We start from the raw sequence: 22,466 nt of genomic DNA, 5'->3' as shown, positions 1-22,466 counted from the left end.
ACACATTACAAACGAGCTCTGCTTCGATGTGACCGCCTTGGGGGCAGGTTCAGTCTGCTTCCTGGGTTCAGTCTGCAGCACGGTGCTAATGAAAACCATCACAGCACACCGTAGTCCAATCTGCAACCACAGTCAGAGCTCCCGCCCCTTCTGTGTTGTTAGGTCGTTACAGAGTGGCCCCAATAACAGTGAGATCACGGTACAAAGATCCAGCAAGCAACAGGCATCTGATGCTGTTATTATCTACAAAATGAACAAACTCCTTTATAGTTGAAGTGGCATAGATTTATTTTTTTCTGTCTGTTGTTTTTTTCTTTTCTGAAGTTAGAGATAAAGTTTCGCCTGCTCAGTTGGAAAAGTGCTGCATAATTCAGAAATGTTAGAAATGATCTTAAACACCAAGAAATATCTCTTCAACCAAGATGCAACTCAATGCCAAATCAGTGCAGTTCCTGGAATGGCCACTAGAGGCCGTCTCCAAACTCGAGTCAGTCTCTGTAGACGCCGATGTTAAAACGTCTGACTTCACAGAAGGTCACATGCAGACCCTGGTACGAAAATGTTGGATCTCTATAGCTAATTTTTCTCTTCATGTGTAGGAAGTTTTTATGAAGGTGTCTATTTGTCAACTTTTAACACAATTTCTATATACATGTCTATTAATCCACATGTATTTGTGGAAATGCCGTGCATCCATTCAGTGTATGGATGAGTCCTGGGAGGCTCGCTCTCTCGACGTGCTGCCACTCCATCAACTTCTCAGACGGTCTGTTAGCTTTCATTTAAACACAGGATGTAGATGCCATCCATCTCCCTGCAAAAGGTCAAATCTGTGACTCCAAGTGCTTCCTGGATGTTCCCATTTCTTGAGCTGTGAACTCATTCTTTCAATTTTGGGGTGTTTATTTGCTTCTAAATCATACAAAGATGATGCGGTGAACTCATCTGCAGATAGTGTTGAAACAGCTTCTTCATAGATGGTGCCAGTAATATACTTGACCTCCTTTTGAGGCTCGTAGCTGATACGTCTGTGACTTATCGGGATCAGTTCACACGTGGAGCAGCTAAATGTTTTGACCTTGTACCTCGCTCCATATTAACGGTTAGTTGCGAAACGTGCTTTCCCTTTGTTAATCAAAACGCTCTTACCATGATCAAAATATTTATTGTAATCTGCCATGTTTTTGTATGATGTCAGTAACTTTGATAGTTTTTCCAGATGTAGTCTTGTTTTACTGACGGAGCAACAAGAACACAATAACCGAGCGCCTGTGGCTGCAGAGAGTCCCGAGGTTAAAAACGCTCGCTGCCCTCCTCATCGTTCTTGCGCTCCGGGCCGTCCCTGTGCTCGTAGAATCTGTCCCGTCTTTTCTTCCAGAGGCTCGTCCAAATGCGGATTAAATTTTTTGCAGCTGATCATATGTGCATGAACCAGTGGTTTTCTGCTGTTCTGCTCAGGAGGCAGACCCATGCTGATTTACACTCTGTTAATCAGCTAATGGTTTCAACCAAGTAAATGACATTAATTAACTGGTGGGAACACCTGCCTCGGTGGGCGATCTGATTGGGATCCCCTGTCCTGTTGCTCCCTGATGGCTACAGAACAAATAACTGCTCTCAGGTTTCCACAGACTGGTTATGATGATTTGTCAGATATAAGGACCGCAGAATGAGCCAGGCTGTTTAAATTAGGATCTTTCTCCTCTGAAATGCGTGAAATATGTTCAGAATACAGAACATTTTATGTACAAGTTTGTATGAATGTTAGAAATTGAACGTTGTTATTGGAAAATCCTTTCTATTGATGAATTGGTTTTAATGGACAGATGTTATATACATTTCTAATTTTATAGTCTTTTTGTGAGGTTTTAGTTATTACTGGAAGTTGTTACTGGAAAAATATCAGATAAAATGCTTTGCAGCAATACTCGGAAACATGCTTTGGTTTTTAACAAGCGGAGGATTTGGAGATTGCTCGACCGGATTTGGCTGCAGTAAATCTGGAGAAACAATTTGACAGACTTTCAGTGAGTTTTAGAAGAAATGAGTAGCTAAAATCAAAGCTTTTCTTTTTGTCAAGCACAGTTGCAAAAACAATTTGCAGACTAAATATGATAGATTAATGATTGGCTTAATATTCCACAGCTGGTTGTTCGCCGTTTGCTCTCTCCTCTTACCCCCCCGAGGAGCAGTAATCACGCATGACGAGCAGGAAGTCTCTTGGGAAGACATCCTCCAAGCACGCACTCACACACTGTGTTACCTGTCTGATTATTACTGGAGAGGATTATGAGTGTATTAGCTGCTTTGCCTTTATCCTCCATGTTTCTGTCATGTCTTGCCAGGATATCTGTTTTCCATATTACAGAGAACAGAAGTCTTTGCTTTCATGAAACTAAAATCCTTCTTTTTATTTTCAGGAAGTGGAGAGGGAGATCTCCTTTCGGACAGAGTGTGGACTATACTACTCCTACTATAAACAAATGCTGCACGCCCCATCAATACAAGAAGGTATGCACTGTGATCGCAGGTTTGTATTCATGACAGTTGTCATTTCTTCACAAACACAACTTAGAGGGTCAAAATGATCCAAGATCTTTCCACTCCAACAAAATAGTGTGTGGAAAGAAAAGCTGAAGTGGATGTTACAAGAAGCTGTAGTGTCCAGGTGTTAATCGAAAAGTGGTGTGTGTGTGTGTGTGTGTGTGTGGGGGGGGGGATACCATTGGTTCATCTACAAAAAACAATCACAGTCAGGTTTGAATCCCGGTGACCTCAAGGTCAGAGGTCATGTTTTCTGAATCTTGCGATTGCAGTAACTTGAGTACAAGCTGACGTGGAATTTTTAAATGGACACCATACGTGTATCTACTTGGAGGCGGAGGGGCAGCGCTGGTGGCCGCCGGTATTTTTTAATCTATTTAGCCATTTACCAATTACCTGAGAATCATTCAAGCATAAAAACGTCAGCATTAACTGCAGATTGCTGCCTCGGCTGCACATCCATGATGCAAAGGGATGCTCCTGATGATGATGATAAATAGACAGCGTGGAGCAGGTAGCATAAAACAACTTTAAAATCTCTAAAATGATTATAAATTGATATCTGAAGTAGTGTTTTTTTTAACTACTGCAAGTCTCACACATAAGACCTGCAAAGTATCTCCTCTTGTTCCCTATTTTGTTCCCTGAATCCCTCCCTGAAGTAATTCCCTTTCTTCTTGTCTTCTATTACTCCCTCCACCAATTCTCATCTACCTCACTCCCTCCATCGCTCTGTCTTCCTCCCTTCACTTTTCCCTCATTATCACACCCCGTTCAGTCCCATCTCCTCACTTATTAATATCTCCTTCTCTTATTTGCCAAATCACAACAACAGTTGCCTCAAGGTGCTTTATGTTGTAAGGTGGACTCTACAATAATACAGACAGAGAAATTAGGAATATACAAGTGTTTCCATTGCTATGTAAGTTTGTTTTAAATAAAAAGAAAAAAAGTTTATTCAATAAATGAATTCAGGCCATTGACAATTTCATTCAGAGAGAGTTATTTTATCAATTTTGAAATAAATTTCATACTGAAATAAACAGCACTTACTTATCCAGCCTGCTGGAAACAGATTATTCCAATTTGGTTCCTTAATAAACTTTTGGCCTGTTTCCATCATGCCTGATCTGCTGCTCGGTGTCCTTCGCTCCTTCCTCTTAAATCCAGTCTATTCATTTTAAATAGTTGGAGTCACTCTGAAGGGAAACACAAGCTCCCAGCAGCCCAGCTCTCTGAGCTGATGAACGATGAGGCACATTTGCCTTTTTTGTACAAAACTGTGACTATCACCAGTCAGTGTGTTCAAACCAGCAGCAGGCGGTCAACAGGTGACACAGTGAGAACGATGTATGCAGGTAAACTCGAGCTTCCACCGAGCTCCTCGGTCATAATAATAATGATACATTTTATTTATAGGCGCCTTTAAGACCCTCAAGGTCACCTTACAATAACACAAGGTGGAACAGACAGAAGGGAAGCTGAAGAAGAGCGGAGTGTACGGTGGGGTGAGTATGTGTGGAAGATTGGATAGATATGGAGGAGCGAGCTTATGAAGCGCTTTGAAAGTGAGAAGCAGGATCTTGAAATTGACACGGAGGTGAACTGGGAGCCAATGGAGCTGTTTAAGAAGAGCTGTTCTATGTTCAGTGGATCTAGTTCTGGAGATAATACGAGCAGCTGTGTTTTGAACTAACTGCAATTTATGGAGGGATTTATGAGGTAGACCACAGAGAGGAGAATTACAGTAATCTAAACGAGATGTGACAAGAGCATTGATGAGTATGGAGGTACTGTTTGGAGTGAGCGAGGGACGAAGGCGGTTAATATTACGGAGATGAAAGTAGGTAGACCGAGTGATATTATTTACATGTGCTGTGAAGGACAGAGTGCTATCGAGGATGAGACCAAGACTCTTAACCTGAGGGGAGGGTGTGACAGGGTTATCAATGGATAACGAAAGACTGGTTGGAACTGTAGTCAGTTTGGATCTGGTGCCTTAAAATGAATTCTGTTTTATTGCCATTAAGTTTAAGAGAGTTGTGAGTAAACCAGATCTTGATTTCACTTAAACAGTCTGAAGTGGATGTGGGTGGGAGAGTATATATCACAGAAACACACACAGGTTAGAGTCCAGCCAAATGTGTAGAGGTCTTTTCGGGGGGGAGTCCTCAGGCTCCTCTCGCTGCTGGTTCGGCTTCCACATAACAACTCGCTCCAAACACTCTTCGGTATAAATTTGCACACTCTCCAGATCTTCGTCACAGTCCTCCAGAGAGCTGAACTTTGTGGAAATAAAGAATGTATTTTTATTATCTTTAAAGCTGTCTAGAAATAAACTGTCTGAAATGGCGGTAACCAGTGCCGTGCTGCCGTGGTCGATACCGCCGAGTCTTGTGTCACTACAGCATAGCATCACCCGGGACCTACAGTTTTTCTGTAACTTCTTGTTTTAGGAAGCTAGCTTTTGTTAGCACCTTCCTTTGTACATGGTTGCCAACACCAGGTGGCTCTCTCTATCCATACTTGTAAGGAAAAACTGTTTTTCACTCCATTATTTCCACCCGACCAAACAAATCACTGCACTTTTCTCATGATGCACAGTCTGGTCTGAGGGAAATTAGCCTAATTATTTTGTTCCCATTACCATGTGAAATTCCTTGTTGGAAATGTGCCTAATTTTCCACTAAGGCAAATAATTGAGCTGTAGTCTAATCAGTTGAGGAACTGGCTGACCTCCCTTCCCGTCCCTTTCTATGTTCCCTTGTTTTTCTGTCACAGCACAGCAGCTCGTTATCCTACTACTGTAGGTTTTTGGTGTTATGGATGAAGCGCTGAAGTGACGGCAGGTAATGGAAGAAGTGGGAAATGATAGGGATGGGCATAGGAAGAAAGTGAGAAAGGAAGCAATAATTGAAAAGGCAAGAAATGAAAGAAAAGGAGGGATAAGTGAAGGAAAGATGTAATGAATAAATGAGCTAAAATAGGAGAAAGAATCCAGATGAGCGAGCAAGGCAGGACACAGAGTCAGGTGGAAAAAGAAAGGCATGACAGCAAACGGCGTAAATGAATGAACAAAGTCGAGTGGGTCATGCGTGTGGGTGGTAATGTGCACTTTGCATAAGCAAAACCGTGCTGGTTTTTATGGTTTTCCATGGATCAAGAACACAGCGGAAATCAGGCTGACACATCCCAGCCTGCAGCAGAAAGTCAGCCCTCGCTCCTCGCTCCATGTCACACTTTGTTTCAGTCAAACCCAGTACATGGTGATGATACTGCATGGAGTAACCAATATGGATTAATGCTATCAGTGCGCGCATCAGCTCATATAACACCAGCAGCAGTGTTTTCTGTGACAGAGTAATGTTAAAATGTCATTCTTTTCTATATGTTAGTGTTATTTTGGTAATTCTTGCCATCATTCCCTTCTGTAATAATGCCATTGCACCAAAGCAATTTAGAACATGTAGCAGCATAGCTTTAAAAGTCAGATGAGGCAAGAGACAAAACACCACTTCGTCAATCTCATTTGGAAGAGGAAAAAAGAACAAGACACAGCCTAACATAATCACCAACACTTTGTGCTTTCATTCTGACCTCCTGTGGTGGTATTATTGATCCAGGTATATAGTGAAAGATCATTCCAGGTGTATTCCCTTTGAGTTTTTCATGTGAAAGTGGAGCTTTTACTTTCACTAGAGTATAAATAATTATTAATTATGTTGTACTTTTTTTTTTCCTGTCTGAAAGAAGCCAGATTAGTTCGCTTCCTGTTCAACCAGCTTTCTTCTGATTGGCTGCACCTCATAAATAGGTCTATGTTTCTTCTCTTGAATATGTATGATGTCATGTCATGGAGCGGGGATATACCTAATACGGTAGTCTTACGTTGCCTGTCCCAGGAAGCCCCACCCACCCATTTGCCTTCTATAATTTTTCATGTGAGGCAGCCAGCCAATCAGTAGAAAGAGAAAGTTGGTTTAACGGGGGAGGAGCAAAAACAGCTCATTCTAGTCAGTGGATGAACCGAGGAGCTTCGCCATTCCCAGCATAGTCTAAAGATGAATTTAAAATGTGCAGAGGTAATGTAGTACAGTAGCTTTAAATCGTGTGGCGAGTCCACAATAATAAAACCAAAAAACAAATATTAGGGAGACGCGTCTGACCAGCTAAAGCATGAAAAAGGAAAAGATTTGGTTAAAAATGAGCAAGAAGACCTAAACTTTAAATCTTTTTGAAGGATGTGAGAGCGGGGCATAAAGTGAGGGGAGACGAGGGCCCCTTGCCTCTCCACTTTTGATGCCCTTGGCAGCTAAGTAGTAATAAACCTAAATTATAGTTTAAACCTCAATTACTGGAAAACAGAGGCTTTTTTTTCCCATTTAATGGAGAAGAAACCAGCTGTGTGCAAAACAATGATGTAATATGTCCTTTTAAATATTTCCCCGTTGACACATCCAGCATCCCACATTAGCATTCGTTTGGAGTAATGTTTTTGGCAGCTTAGCAAATCTAAGTCCAATATTTACCTTCTTTTCCTCTTTGATGTGTTCCCACCAGCATCACATAAAAATATCTGGCTGTAAAAAGCTGCTAAGAGCTCGTCTATGTTCCACAGCAAGTCATTAACTTTGCCTGTCTTTGTCTGCTGAAAACCGCACTGACGGGAGGTGAGAGTGGACTGAAACAGTAAAGTTGCAGACCATCGAGCCCAAAAAGCGAGAGCACTTGAAATGCACTAAAGCAGAGGTGATGATAACGCTCTGTGGGTTTGTATTTATGAGCCACATCAGCCACACACTCAGTCAGAGGAAATCGATCGGTTACATACAGTGGAAATCCAGCAGTCCTTAAAGGTGCAGTTTGTAAAACCGGGTCACTTTGTCATGATGCTTTTGTGTTTTTATTACTGAGTTAGTGGAAACTCGAGTCCTAGTTTGTAACAATTTATAAGCAGAATAATGAATAGTTCTGTCAAAAATGGCACATTTTTCATCTTCATGCACAGACGAGGTGCGTGGTCTTGGCCATTAAGTCTCAATTTAAGGCCCAAAGAGATGTCGATGCAAATGAAGAAGGTTGAGAAACCTAAATCAACGTATCCGAGAAATAACAAAAACTTTAAGTGTTGTCAAATCACCTCTCTTAAAAAGAAGATTTATATTTTTGGCTTTTTGCCGTTTTTTTGGTGGTGAGATGAGGGCTGACTAGCATCCAGGCCTCTGCGGTGAGGATACACCCGTCTGTACACGGGGCGCATTTGTTACATTTTTAATGTTTTAAACCAAAAATCTTTTTTTCCCCTCAAAGCTCGTTTTTATTATTTCATGGGGGATGAAGTTGCCCCACAACCCATCTCCAATAAAGCACTGCAGGAAATTTTCACATGCTTTATTTATTAGATTGATGTTTGGGTCATTTAGGGGATTTTGTTTGGGAGAAAAACAGAACAAACTACATTTAGTTTGCTAAAATTCAGGAAATGAAGTGAAGTTTGAAGCGTTCCGAGTGTGCTTTGAGCAATGCAGGAATTTAACTTCAAACAGAACACGCTGTGTTTTTAGTGGTCGATGCAAATTTCCGACCCTGTTTTTTCTCTAATGGCACGAGTCTGAGCTAAATAAATGAGCCAGGTGAGCTTCGAGAAACATTAACACCCCTTCCTCCCTGGCTGTCATAAAGCCAATAATTATTATCAGTTTGTAAAAAAAAAAAATAAATTAAAGAACGGGTGGCATTTTCAAATGGTGTGTTTGTGTGTGTGAATTTTGTGTTTGCAGGGCTCAAAGAAATGATCCATGACAACTTGACAGAATCCAAGAGGACCATTAACCTCTTGCAGCGAATGAATATCTACCAAGAGGTCTTTCTCAGTGTTCTCTACAGATTGTTGCCCATACAGGTAATACAACACTCACCTGTCATCTCGGCTGGTAACACACAAAAGATTAAAGACCTCAGCTACACCAGCTAGACTGTCTGGGACTTTTGTCATTTGTTCTGTTAATTAACACATCCTTTTTATGTGTAGGGGTGGGGGGAGAAAGTAAAGTCACTCTCCAGTGTTTTGAAAAATGTATTTTCTTTTGGCATTATTACTGTAATGATCGTAGTCAAATGAGGAAGTGTTTGAGGCGCAGTGGCGTTCCTTTGTTTTTCTGTCTTTTTAGCTGACATGACTCGGAGCCCTTACACTTGTCACACTGGAGGAAAAGGTTTCTGTATTGGCATAACAATTAACCGAGAAACCGCGACTAAGCTTCATCAGCTGTCTCACCGAGAGACAAGAATGTCAGGGAGTGAAATATCAGACACAACTCTGAAAATGCCACAGTGTTCTCGAGTGCCCGAGTCAGTCGCTGTCACTGTTGTCAACTCTGTGCATTCAATCGCGCTGCCTAATGAACTAATGGCTTCCCTTTGTGTATGTGTGTGTCTGTGTTTTTGTGTGTGTGGCCCAGTCATATTTGGAGCCCGTGTACTTTTATATTTACACAGTGTTCTCGCTCCAAGCTGTGTATGTGATCGCTTTGTACCTCACAGCGTGGCTTCTGTCTGGCTCCTGGCTTGCTGGTGCGCTCACCGGGGTCTGGTACATCCTTAACAGGTGAGTAATAACTATCTGTGTGCGTGACACAGTGAAGGAGGAGAGAGTTAGTCCCTTTCTTCTCGCACTTGACTCTGTCATGGCAGTTTTTCTCTCAATATAACAAAGAGTCCTTTTTTTATTTATTTTATGGATCAACTCTTAAAGGTGCAGTTGGTAATTTTTTTTAAGGTTAGGTAACACAAAGAAAAGATATTGTACTGATAAATATAAATAGATTAGTGTGTATTTATATCTTCCAACAAATTGATGTTTTCATAAACGAACCACCCAAACAACAAAAAGCAGCAGCTGTTTATAAGCTAACATCATCCTAGCTAACATTAGGCTTGAAAGTCCTAAAAATCACACTTTCTCTAATAACAGTTTGATAACATTCTGACATCATCTGAGAGGTTTTTTTTTTTACCAAGAGTCCAACGATATTATATCTACTTAAAAGACATCTAACAGTAGCTAACAGCAGCTAACAGAAGCAGCTAACAACAGCAGTAGCTAGGGTTGCCAACTCCCTGAAAAATAAATAAGGGACACCTCGTGGCCAGGGCCGGGCAACCCAGTTGTCTTCACCCTTCCCAGCGTGGTAGCTCTTTTTTTTGTGTGTGAAATTATTTTTTAACCATTTGACTTGAATTTGATTTAAGCAGATGCATATTCTTTGTGATATGACCATATGGGAAACAAATGATCATTTAGCCGTTTATTTTTAGCTCAAAATGACAACATTAACACAGTAAAACAGGTCTCTTTCTTAAACAGAAGCCTGTCATGCTTAGCTTTTGAGGATATAAGTAAATCTTTCTTTAAAAGAACTCTGTCCTGCTTAACTTAAAATTATATAAATTAATAGAAAACAATAGAACAAAATCATTCTTGTAACTGTGCACATTTAGTGCATTTAGTACAACTGGCTTCAGTTGAGGTATTATTTCAGCTTTTCTAAAGCTAATCAGGTTTGTAAACCCACTTGTTCCCATGATTACGCATCATAACTCATCATCATTATTCATCTATGTATTACTTTTATGTATTAGTGATCTATTTGTTGTAATCATCTATCCTTGCAGTTGTTTATTACACAAAATAAGTTATATTATCACACTTCTGGCCACATAGCGCTGATATTCACTGCACATGCCCATATTAACCTTAACCAGAGGGTTTAAACAACAAACCAGTGTTTACATACCATATCTGCTTCTGCCGTGGCCTGGTGGACAAGAAATTGGTTAAGGGTTCCCCGAGCTTTCACGCCCCTCATGTTCTTCATGTGCCCACCACTAGAAGCATGCCTATGGAAAAAGTGCGCCGGCACACAGTGCAGTGTGCTTTAAAGGTGTTATGGTGTATTTTCCCAGCCAGGTGTTTCCCTTTTCCCATTCCTCCCAGTACTTTTGCAGCCTATTTTTCTTTCTCTGAGCGAACAAACATTGCTGCTCTAATGCTGGGCTTACACTGTGCGATGTTTGGTCCATTTTGAGCCGATTTTTGAGTCGTGCGACCGATTTGGTGATCGGCCCGATTTTGGCCTTCATCGTGCATCGTGTAGTATACGTGGGGTAACGAGAAGCGATTAACACCTCGAGCAGCTCCCGATCATCAATCGCTCGTGAGCCGCTCACACTGCTCACGCGCAAACACGTAAACGTCGGTGAAAAAGACGGCGCAGCACGGCAGTGCAGCGTGTGATCTGGACACAAGTGATGGAGGCACAACTTGTAGAACTTTGGAAAGCTCATCCGAGCCTTTTCGATGTGGCATCACAAAATGATCACGACCACAACAACCGTGAAAATAGTTGGATCTACACTGCTGCTTAATCACAGCTGCCTGATCATGTTTTTCATTAGCAATTTAGCAAAGTTGATGGTGGTGGTGTGTCTGTGTGAGTGAAAGACAGAGGGAGAGAGCGACAGATTTTCTGTTATAACCTTCATTTTATGGAGGCACAGTGTGAGCACTCAGGTCGCATCAGAGCATCGGGCGGTATAGTGTGAGACCGGCATCGTGACCTACCAACTTCTAACCCCTGCGAGTCAATCGTGCAGTTTGAGCAGGAGCTGAATAACGTGACTGAAAATCGCACAGTGTCTGCCCAGCTTTAGGTGTACTGTCGTCCGAGACTTGCACCGCAGTGTCGGCGTTTGTTTCCCTGTTGGCCATGCTTCTTGTTGTGGTCATCTGTTGTCTTCCGGTATTTTCTCCGTAAGCGACCTTTCATCGACCAATGAGATGAGCGGTAATCTGAATTGTCATACTCGAATTGTCATAAGTGTGCTGTCAGCTCATTGGTCACAAAGCAGGAGAGGGGCTGGGAATTATGCTTTCCAACACAGCGTTAATTCCATAAACATTTATAGACTACTTTTGATTCTCACTGGATTACGGGACAAAGTGCGTCCCTTATTAGCTCAATACGGGACGTGTACTTTTGTTTCTAAATACGGGACGATTCCGTATTTTAAGGGACGGTTGGCAACCCTAGCAGTAGCTAACAGCAGTAGCTAACAGCAGCTAACAGCAGTAGCTAACAGCGGCTAATAATAGCTAACAACAGCTAGTAACGGTGGCAAAAACAGAAGCCTTACTGACAGGTATGCTATTCTCAGAAACACACCTCAATATCAGTGTCATTGGTAAGAAGGGATGTTACTGACTCATACACACCTAGCATCACTCTTAGGTGACCACAACATGTTTGTCCTACAGCGACCACCATAGCTAGGATTATGCTTTTGAATTAAGAGGGTTAAAAAAGTCAGTACTATGTAATTTTTAGCTTCACATGACTAAGTGTGACTGAGGCTTTAGCCACCTGGTGATGGTTAGTCGGTTAAGTTGACAAAGTAGGTTAGCTCCCCTCCTTGAGTTTGGATGAAGCTCTCTGTGAGTCCAATTCCCTGCTGATGTTGATCCTTCATTAGATGGGTTTCTTCTAGCTAATCTTAGCTGATCTTGGCTTACCCGCCTACTTAATCATGACACATTGTTGAATGCTGAAAGCAGTAGCTCATTTGTTTCTTCACATATGCTGTCAGTAGTGAAATACCATCTAAAGCCCCAAAAGTTTTTTCTTTTCTTTCCTTATGTGAAGTTAAAATCAATTTCTTTGGTCTGAACCAGTCGTTTGTTGACATTGAAGTAAACTTAAGCGATTGCTTTGTGTTGCTCACTGTTGATACTGGGACGCTGGACCGCCACTTGGGAGTGAGCATAAATGTCACATTATTTGTATTTTTGTGGAATGTTTATCCCGAGTGTCTCACACACTGTGCAAATCAATCCACAGGCTGTGAAAGGCAACTGAGAGAGATGGGAAGGTCTCATTGTTTATGTTATATAACAAACCTTGTGTAGCAAACCTTGAAATTTTGTCAAACCCAGAGTACATCCTACTAGGTTTCAGTTAAAAATCTCCCACAGATGGAAGAGAAGACTTAAGTTCGTATTTTGCATTCACTTCAGACCAATCGTCTGGATTTAGAAGTGATGGGCTGTAAATCCCAAACCGTGGGTGTTTGTTAGCTTGAAGCATCTATCGTCTTCATTTCTTAGATCCGTGACTTCAACACCTGAGCATATACATTATGCAAGTGATCAGTGGGGGTCATACTACACAGATGTTTGCAGGGAACATCAATAATCTGGTTACTCACACATGATCTTTAGCAGCAGTGTGAGCACGAAGGGTCAGAAAAGCTTAAGACATTTCAGGTTATGTGAGAGTCGTGTCCTGCAGAGTCTCCTCTAAACTTCTGCTCTTTACTGTAGTGTGAGCAGAGTTTTAAACACTGTGTTAGATGCACTGCACATCAGCAGCGGACTTCTTAATAGATCTGGAATATTGACAAAATATTTCATCCTTGTTTTTAGCTTCCTACCAGCTGGTTGTGCCTAATAGACGGCCTTCAAGCTGGCCTACACCCAAAAACACCAGCGGTGAGAGATTTCAAGTTTGGGTCCAAACATTAAGTAATGTCAGTGACATCATGTGGCTTCTGACATATTTGGCGTTATTGGTCAAAGAAAAGTTTCCAGGAGAGTTTTTAATTTCCCTGAATGTTTTTAAGCATTTCAAGAACAAATTTTATTTTCCTAATTTCTTTAGTTAGTTGTTTAATTTGTTGATCGAGGGGGTGATTAGCTCAGTGCACACTCAGCAACTTCTCAGTCACCACGCAGCCAAGCTTTGAAGCACTCTGAACTCTACTTTGTGGTCTATTTCAGTCTAAATGAGAATTTAATGTCAAAATTAAAATCCCTGCTATATGAACAAAGACTTAAAAGTAGCAATTAACACTAAAATTAAGTGTAATAAAAAATTAAGCTATCATTTGAGAGTGAATGCACTCATAGTCATCAGTATAATCAGACTTCTGGAATCTGGAAACCTATGGGCTCTGTGCATCTTTTGTATACAGTCTATGTGTAGGCCAGAATTTGCCAGTCCATCCTGAATATTGATTCAGCAGTTGCTTTTTTTAATACGAATGTGTCAAATATATATAGATATTATTATTATTATTATTATTATTATTATTATTATAGGAAAATAAAGGCTTTAAATTCACGCAAGGAGTTGACTTGATGTTGCACAGGTGCTCACTCATGTCTGCTTGGTGAGTATCATGAGAATGAGGGTACAGTGAGTGGAAGAAGTGACTGACTGCCATAAATAAAGCACTTTGCTTCGTAGCTGAAAGTTGGTCGCTAGTGGACCTTCCAGGTTGTGTAGCTAATCCACTGACAAACCAAACAGACACAGTGCATGTACGGGACAAGCAGATCTAAATTCTTCTTTTGTTAGTTTGTGTTACTGGTGTGTGGATTTGCCTACTTTTCTGTACTGTTGGAAGTGCACTAAAGTTTAAACAGTCTCAAAAACCCTCCTGGCGTTTTCTCTGCTGTCCATTTGGAGCTGTAAACGCTGTACGACCTCAGAGCGCTTTGAAAACTGCTGCCATGATCTCAGGATTTAATTTTTTTTCTTTTTCTCAAGCCACCAGAAGTTCCAAACTTCTGTTAGGTTTCCTTCACGGTGTTTAGCTGAAACGGTTTAACACCATCTCTCCATCGCTTCATCAATCATTCTCCTTTCAGGGTAGATACTACTCGTGTAGAGTTCACCATCTCCCTCAGAGAGAACTGGTCTTTGCCCTTCTTAGCGCTGCAGGTCGCCGCTATCACCTGTTACCTCAGACCCCAGCTCACCACATTACAGCAGGTAAGCGCAGAGCTATAGCCCAAGCTCGCCACATAGATCAGCCTGATGAGGCGAGCCACTCAATAATTTAGAAGTACAAGCAGCACAGAAGAAATGTGATCAGGCAGTGTGGCTGTAGTTATGCAGATTAATCGTCTAACCCTGTGTGCGCGCGTATGTTTGTGTTTCCTCCTCAGAAGGTGATGGTGTGGCTGATGTATGTGACGACGTTCTGTTTCTGTCTGACCTGGCAGTTCAACCAGTTCATTCTACTGGTTCAGGCTCTCGTCATTTACACCCTGGACTGCGGTGACTTCTTAACAACTACACAGGTAAGAAGGACCAGATATTTGCAGGTTTCTAGCTTCTGGTTATAGTTTCATGTGTCCCGATCAGTGGCACTAAGCTTGTATAGGTGCTAAAAAATTTGACATATATTAAACACTAATATGTTATAAAGTGTAACAGCTGACTTTAGGTGTCCTGGCAACAATTGTCTGTTTTTCCATTGTTGAGCTATGAGAAAAATCCTTTCGGTCTGCAAGTAATTTGTTGCAGAGCTGAGTTAGTGAGACTCATATTGAGCTATCTTTCTGTACTCATAGTAGATATGTTATCTAAAGTCTGAAGAGTAGGCAGAGATAACAGAGTTGATGGGGTTAGATTGAGGTTGAGGTGAGGTTTTGCATCATGAGAGGTGAGAAAAGGTGAAGAGAAGCTGAAATAATCAAAACACTTGCATTGATTGGAAAACAAGAAATGTTACTTTCCTGGGAATCTATTCCTGAGGGTTGGAAGGACAGACATATGTTCACGCACAGTTCACCCGCTTTACAAACACCAGAATTTTCTATTCCTCACTTGCTCGCAGCTGTGTTTGCAATGCAGATAGTTTCTGTCTTATTTGCTCAAACTATCCCTCTCTTGTACATTTTCACTCGTGTGCAGTGGAGGTGAGTAGGATTTGATTTGTGGCGCTCACCTCATTAAAAAACCATGATGTCCAACTGAAATTGGAATTCTTACTTTGTTTGTAAGAAAAAGAACAATAAGTGGAACATTTATTGCAACACACCAGGTGTATTTTTGTTTGTTTTATCTCATGTTTTAAAACGTATCCCACAGCCTTGCTTTTATGCAGCTTAACTCAGGTAGTTGTACAGGTAGCTGGAACACCTATGGAGCGTTCCTGCTTGTTGAATCTCAGGTGGTGGCCTAGGGCCTGCTGTAAGGTCACCAGCTGGAAGCCACTTCTCACTGATGTTTTGCTGTGTTAGGCCCGGAGCATGCTGCATACCTCTGCGTGTGGTATTCATAGAGACAGAGCTGCTGCTGCTGCTATTGCCAGCACACAGAGAGAGAGTGCACCTGGAAAAAAGTCGGCTTTCTCACAAAGTTCTGCTGACTTTCTGACTTTCCTCCACCCTCTTCTTTTTAACATCCAAATGTGCAAATAACTATTAAATAATATTTAGGCTACATCCATTTGTGTCTGGGATATTTTCAGATACATTTGGTCTGCAAGAGGCCGTGCGAGTCTTGCACAGTTGAGGAAAGCAGTGTTTTCAGCCTTGTTTCCAGAACATCTCCAAGTGGACAGGCAGCAGCAGGGACATCACCCTATTATCCCTGCAGCTGGCTCTGTGATACTTTTTCCCTCCACATTGTTTCTCCTCCTCTGCGTTCTCTGTCAGCTGCTTTCTGGCCTCTTTTAACTTAACTCGGGGAAACTCCAGTAACATGCAGGTCTCCATATGTGCATCTCTTCCTTCCAATTTCCAGTCAGGATGGTGGTCCTATTCTTGGCTGATTGATATGTTAGAGGCTGGACATGTCTGAGGTGACCAGCTCCATGGATTCATGGCGTTTTGCTGGCTTCAAGGTTTATGCCAGTTTCTGCATCACCAGGTCAATTAGCTTCAAAAACCTCAGAGAGAGGAGAGCGGAGCCAAAGCTGTGCATCTTAAAGTTTTTCATCCTCCAACTTTTCTATTGTTACACCTTTCCAGTTATTTATGGTAGATTAACATTCATTTTACGTCTGGGCTGATGTAGCCTCGGTATACTGTGTGGCCTTTACTTGCTAGCATTCCCCAAGCCTCATGTTGGCCCCGTCATTATTTAAAGAGTGTGTCGAGTACGGTGGCTGGAGGTGAAAAGCTCGAGAAAAAAATAACTAGTTTTTAACTGGCAGAACAAGGTGTAGTGGTTGACACATTCATCTAACGTGTGATTTAGGACAGATTCCTGTTTTAATTCTGAGAGGAAACACAAACCCAACCTCAGCGGGCCACAGGATCTAATGGGAGGCCAGTTTAAATGGGAGGGTTACATCAGGTAGTGAATCCTTTGCCAAATCAAATACGCAGATGTACCTGCTGCTTCGGAAATAAAGGACGGGCTAAAAGAACTGTGACAGCAGTGAAAAGGACACACCAGGAGGGAAATGAGAGGAGTGGAAAATAAATGCTCAGTGCGTCACAGGAAGGCCTCCAGCAGCAAAACGAAGGGATGGGTCAGGGTCACCTGATCCAGCCTTAACCATAAGCTTTGTCATTTTTATCAGAGGGTGTCTGTCTCCTGAATCCAAATGAGAATTCAGATATCTGAAGGCTCTAACTTCCATTCTTTTGGAAATTCTAGCTGTCACAAATAAGTCGGCAGTCGGAGTGTGAGGTGCTCTTTAAGGATGAGATTATAATGTCTTTATAATATTAACATGTTCTTTGATTTTTTTGCAACCTTGTTAGAATCCATAGCATGCTGCTGTTTTATTTAAAAACAAATGATTTCAACCATACACACAGTCTACGGTCTTCTTTCATTGGTCCACTTTTGGACCAGGCTGTCAAGTCAACACTCACTCGCTTCTTCTTTACGTTGTTGGTGTGTTTCTCCAGGTGACTACGCTGTACCTCGTTCAAGTGAGCAGCCTGCTGAGTGTGTGGTTCCTCCAGTTCTGTAACTCCATGATACTGGGATCACTGGTCCTGAGCTTCATAGTAGCCGCGCTCTTCATCAGACATTGCCAGGTAAGCGTTATGAGTGATGGGTACGAAGAAGAAAAGTCTGAGATTAGAGAGGGTAAGGATTTGGAAAAAACAGAGCGCTGACACTAAAAGAGTCATGGTGGTGGAAACTTGTTGACACACAGGTAGAAGATTATCTTTTACATTTTGGTTGAAATCTGCGTGCTGCAGATGGTGTTTGCAGAAGATAATTTGTATGCTGGAGAAACAGTTTCCTGTCAGGTCTGAATGTAATTTAGTTCAGTCTTATCACAGTAACTTTTGCACAAACATTTAATGTGACAGGATGAAAGGTTGAGATTCAGGAGTAGGGAGATAAGTATTTAAATTCCTAAAATAACATTTATTTTAGGAATGACATGCTCTAATTGCAAAAGCTTTGCTTTTAGCAGTCTTTCACAGATCTGTGCTCACATGTCTTGGACTTAAGTCATGCTTAGATGATGAATCTGGTGGCTTTACACTGAACATGCAGCTTACCTTGGACTAAACACCAGCCTCTTGACATCATAAGCATATCTACGGTCAGCAAATTGATGTAATATTTTGGTGGTTTGAAGAAAAATCTCAGCTGTAACTAATGAATGATAATGTCCAGATTTTTGGCTGCAGTCTGGTTATTTGGCAGGCAGGTGTCTGTACTCACTGGCACTGTGCTGCAGTTCAGGCTCGGGGTGTTTTAGATTCAGAAAATGCATATTTTTAGGGAAATATTCTTAGTTAAGCAAAGCCATCAAGAATATAAAGGATTTTATTTCTGTGAGTGAAGTAAGAACTAAATACCACGTGCCTGTGCACTGCTGTACATGGGCTGTTCCTTGTGTTTTCATAGCATTGCCCTAATCTTCTGGACAAATTTGGCAGTCATTTGATAACATGCATAAACTGCTGGGAGACCAACAGAGGTGCAGAAAGGTTTCAAAAGAAAGTAGATTGAATCTTTTTATGGCTTTGATGGTTCTGCTTGTACTTGGATGAAATTGCCATGCCCAGTGTATTGTTGTCGACCCTGACTCGCCAGCAGGGTAGTGCGTATTTTGGCCAAATGGATTTTTCAGTTTAACACAGTGATTCACATTTGGAAACAATTAGACTTTCTTTCAGAAACTGTTGTGATTTCCTCCTTCATCATCATGTTTTTAGAATCAAAGTAGGAGCTGCAGGGACCTTTCCTTGCTCCAGGCCCTGCTGTTTCTTTGTTGCTTTTTTCCACTATGATAGTCAGTTTATTTTTAATGTTAAAACTGTAAAATCCTATTTGGACTTCAATTCAATTCAATTTTGTTTATACAGCAGCAAATCACAACAACAGTCGCCTCAAGGCGCTTTATATTGTAAGGTAGACCCTACAATAATACAGCAGAGAAAACCCAAACCATCATACATATAAGCAGGTGTGTTGGCGACAGTGGGAAGGAAAAACTCCCTTTTAACAGGAAGAAACTTCTGGCAGAACCAGGCTCAGGGAGGGGTGGGGCCATTTGCTGCGACGGGTTGGGCGAGAGAAGGAAGACAGGATAAAGACATGCTGTGGAAGAGAACCAAAGATTAATAATAACTAATGATTAAATGCAGAGAGGTGTATAAACACATAGTGAGTGGAAAATGTGACTGAAGACTCATGGGAATCCCCCAGCAGCCTACACCTATTGCAGTGTAACACCAACCTTATAAACAGTACTCTAATCTATTATCAATGGTCATTGATCAGTGGTTGTTGATCAATGGTGATGACAATTTGCAAAAATAATGATCAATATTAATGGTCAAGAATCTGAACTCACAGCCCACTGTTTATCAGTGGTGCTGGTTTCAGTCATTGTTCAAAGGTACTGTTTATAAGGTTGGGTAAACCTGCAGTCAGCTGAGACTGAAGAAGTCACTTGGATGAGTCACGAAACGTTTCTCCCACTGAAAACGTTACATCCAGATGAACAGAATTAACTTTTTGGGATTTCCTTTCCTGGATGATTGAGCGTGCATCAAGACATCTGAGACAGGATATTTCTAATTTTAGAGACATTGTGCAAGTGGAAGAAAGCATTCCTAATTTTTGTTTAATATGTGCATTGAAGGACATGTCCTGGTCAAAAATGACTCCAAGGTTCTTCACAGTGTTACTGGAGGCCAAGGTAATGCCATCCAGAGTAAGAATCTGCTTAGATATTTTTAAGATTTTTAGGGCCGAGTACAATAACTTCATTTTTTGTGCACTTCGTCTTTATGTCTTTAAGACATTCCTGCAGTTTAACTACTTGGTGTTAAACGTCTATCGTTTCATTTTACGCTATCGTTTGTCACAAAATAAGCTGTTTATGGCAATATTTTTTTCATGGTTTTGATGTCACTGTAGTGGCTATATTAATTTCTTAAAGTTCTCTTTCTCTTATATTTAATATAACCACACTACAGACGGACAAGCGGCTGTTTTTATGCGTTGTGGTTAGCAACAATGATGGTAACAGCATCGCGTGTCCGCTTGTTTATGTTCCACATAAACCTTTCACAATAAAGCTCAAGATCCTGTTAAGACTTTTCAAAATAAACTGAATCACGTGAAAGAGGAGATTATTTACGGATGAGAATTAAAAAAGAGCCGTCAGGTGCTAAAAAATAAACCTTAGACTCAAACGTTCCCGCAAGTCGAGCTGCCCGAGATTAGCAGAATTTACAGAAAATGTTACATTTTTGTGATTTATATCGTTATCGGACGATAGAATTCTTATATCGGGATATGAGATTTTGGTCATATTGCACAGCCCTACTACAGCGTGCTCTAATCGCTCTAATAGGATATTATGGTCGACAGTATCGAACGCTGCACTGAGGTCTAGCAGGACAAGCACAGAGATGAGTCCACTGTCAGAGGCCATAAGAAGATCATTTGTAACCTTCACTAAAGCTGTTTCTGTGCTGTGATGAGCTCTGAAACCTGACTGAAACTCTTCAAATAAACCATTCCTCTGCAGATGATCTGTTTTACAAGAGTTTTTGAAATGAAAGGCAGGTTGGAGATTGGCCTATAATTAGCTAAGACTGCTGGGTCAAGAGATGGCTTTTTGAGTAACGGTTTAATTACTGCCAGCTTGAAGGCCTGTGGTACATAACTGATTATTAGAGATGGGGTAATCATATTTAAGACTTAAGCATTGACTTGCACCTTTCCAACATTTTTAGGAATCTCTCAGTTGAACACAGCTTGTTAAATGCAGTATTAACCTATATTTCATACCCTCCGTGGCCGATTTTCAGTTTTTACATAAAATGATGGTGTTACTCAAAGAACTACTTAAACCTTTACAGCATTTGCGTCAGACTTATTTGTGACTTATGAAATAATGATTTTATCCAACTTCTGGTTTGAAACTTGAGGCATATTAGTTTGTGAAACAGGTATTCTGTCCTCTGCAAATGTTGATTTAGCCTTGGCAGACAGTGTTCTCATTTAATGCCTGGATTAAGCTTTAAATGCATACCTTTGATGTTGGATGGTTTTGATGACAGCAGGTCTGCAAAAAAGATGCACCTGGCATACTGATGATGAGTCGACATGCTAATAGTGGCATTCAGTAGCACAACTGGCAAAATACATCCAATCAGAGGTTGTTAAGTTGGGACTGATAGTTTCCCTACAGTCACCTCAGCTGCCTAACCCTGCTGTCGGAAACACACAAATAGTATTCCAGGGCAAATCTCCAGTTTACAGAGGCGGAAGATCTCAGAGGCGTGCTGTGAGACTATTTCTAATTCAGTGGAAAAGCTGATAGATTCTCACATTTTGTGTCCAGAATCATCAGAACGGCTTCAGATGGAAAAACTCCCACAAAAAACACTGAGATGTCCATCTGTGAAGCAGTGGAGTGCTCTGTGCTCTGCGCAGTATCCGTGTTGTAAATAACCACGGGCATTTGAACACGATCAGTAATTACTGTGCTGACTAATTAGTTTGGTAGGGGTCACTCTGTGAGAAGTTGCAGCAGACTGTGCGCAGGATGAGACAATATAGACCTGAAATCTTAACAGTTTGCAATGCGAAGTATGAAAGAATTTTGGGAAATAACGAGGACGTTTTTCTGACATCTATAAATGATTGCAAAATGTGCAAAAATAACGAGCATAAAAATATATTTATGCATGCTTGATGATTTTAATATGTGCTTAGATATTTACAGAGAAATGACCCATGCTGTTAGGGGTTAGTGGTCTGATGCATGTACCCATATATATACTGTGTGTATGGAAAGATGTCTGCTTTCCTTACATTTTTAATTGCAAAAAACTGCAGTGAGACCATAACAGATGCACTGACTAACCTCTTGTTATTCTGTGTGTGTGCATGTAGCCTGGTGTAAAGACTGGAAGCCTGGTGGTTCGTTTGGGCAAAGTTCTTCTCCACAGTGCCCTGGTTCTCCTCCTCACGGTCACCATCAACTACCTGGCCAAGGTGCGGTGTTCTCTTCCTCCCTCGCTCATCTTTTAATACACTTTCTCTCCATTTTCCTCTTTTTTTCTCCCATCATATGCTCATTATCTTGTGATCTGTCCCTTATTTCACAACACACTCCTTCCTTCTTATCCTCATCGGTAATCTTGGTTTAACATGCTGATCTTTAGTCCTGACCTGATGATCTTCTCTTTGCGTGTGTGCTTACAGAAAGCCCTCCAGCTCCAATCAGACGAGCACATCTTTAAATTCATCAAGTCAAAGTTTGCTCTGGGTTCGACCAGGTATGAACACCTCCTCTAGTCCTGACCACATGTGAAATACGGGCTCGCTCCCAAACAGTAGTGAAAACTGCATATACAAAGTCTGTATTGTGTGCACTGGTACATAACTCCTGACTTGATCCAGAGTGACTGTATTATTCACTAAGCACCAGTATTGTAGCACCTGGAGTGTTATGGTGTGTGAATAATAGATGGCCGGGTAACACTAGCAGACCTCCCATTGATCAGATACTGTGTGTGTGTGTGTGTGTGTGTGTGTGTGTGTGTGTGTGTGTGTGTGTGGAACAGTTCAGCCACTGGATGGCTGCTCCAGGGTGGCAGATAACACAGCTCACAACTTGGTGCTACACAACTG

General features: G+C 41.4%; 1 protein-coding gene across 4 annotated transcripts in view; it reads left to right on the top strand.

Annotated features, from left to right (window-relative positions):
- Positions 1 to 22,466, top strand: part of dpy19l3 (dpy-19 like C-mannosyltransferase 3) — a 73,864-nt gene that overhangs the window by 11,117 nt on the left and 40,281 nt on the right. For all 4 annotated transcript variants that reach the window (XM_026175880.1, XM_026175889.1, XM_026175872.1 and 1 more), the window contains 8 exons: positions 2,421 to 2,511; positions 8,325 to 8,446; positions 9,006 to 9,151; positions 14,252 to 14,375; positions 14,552 to 14,686; positions 17,255 to 17,386; positions 21,726 to 21,827; positions 22,038 to 22,111. In XM_026175880.1, the coding sequence (XP_026031665.1) occupies positions 2,421 to 2,511; positions 8,325 to 8,446; positions 9,006 to 9,151; positions 14,252 to 14,375; positions 14,552 to 14,686; positions 17,255 to 17,386; positions 21,726 to 21,827; positions 22,038 to 22,111 (926 nt within the window). The remainder of the gene's footprint in view (positions 1 to 2,420; positions 2,512 to 8,324; positions 8,447 to 9,005; positions 9,152 to 14,251; positions 14,376 to 14,551; positions 14,687 to 17,254; positions 17,387 to 21,725; positions 21,828 to 22,037; positions 22,112 to 22,466) is intronic.

Source organism: Astatotilapia calliptera, chromosome 1, assembly GCF_900246225.1.
Source record: "Astatotilapia calliptera chromosome 1, fAstCal1.2, whole genome shotgun sequence".
In the NCBI taxonomy this organism is placed as follows: Eukaryota; Metazoa; Chordata; class Actinopteri; order Cichliformes; family Cichlidae; genus Astatotilapia; species Astatotilapia calliptera.
The sequence above is the reverse complement of the archived record's forward strand: the minus strand, read 5'-3'. Positions and strand labels throughout refer to the sequence as shown.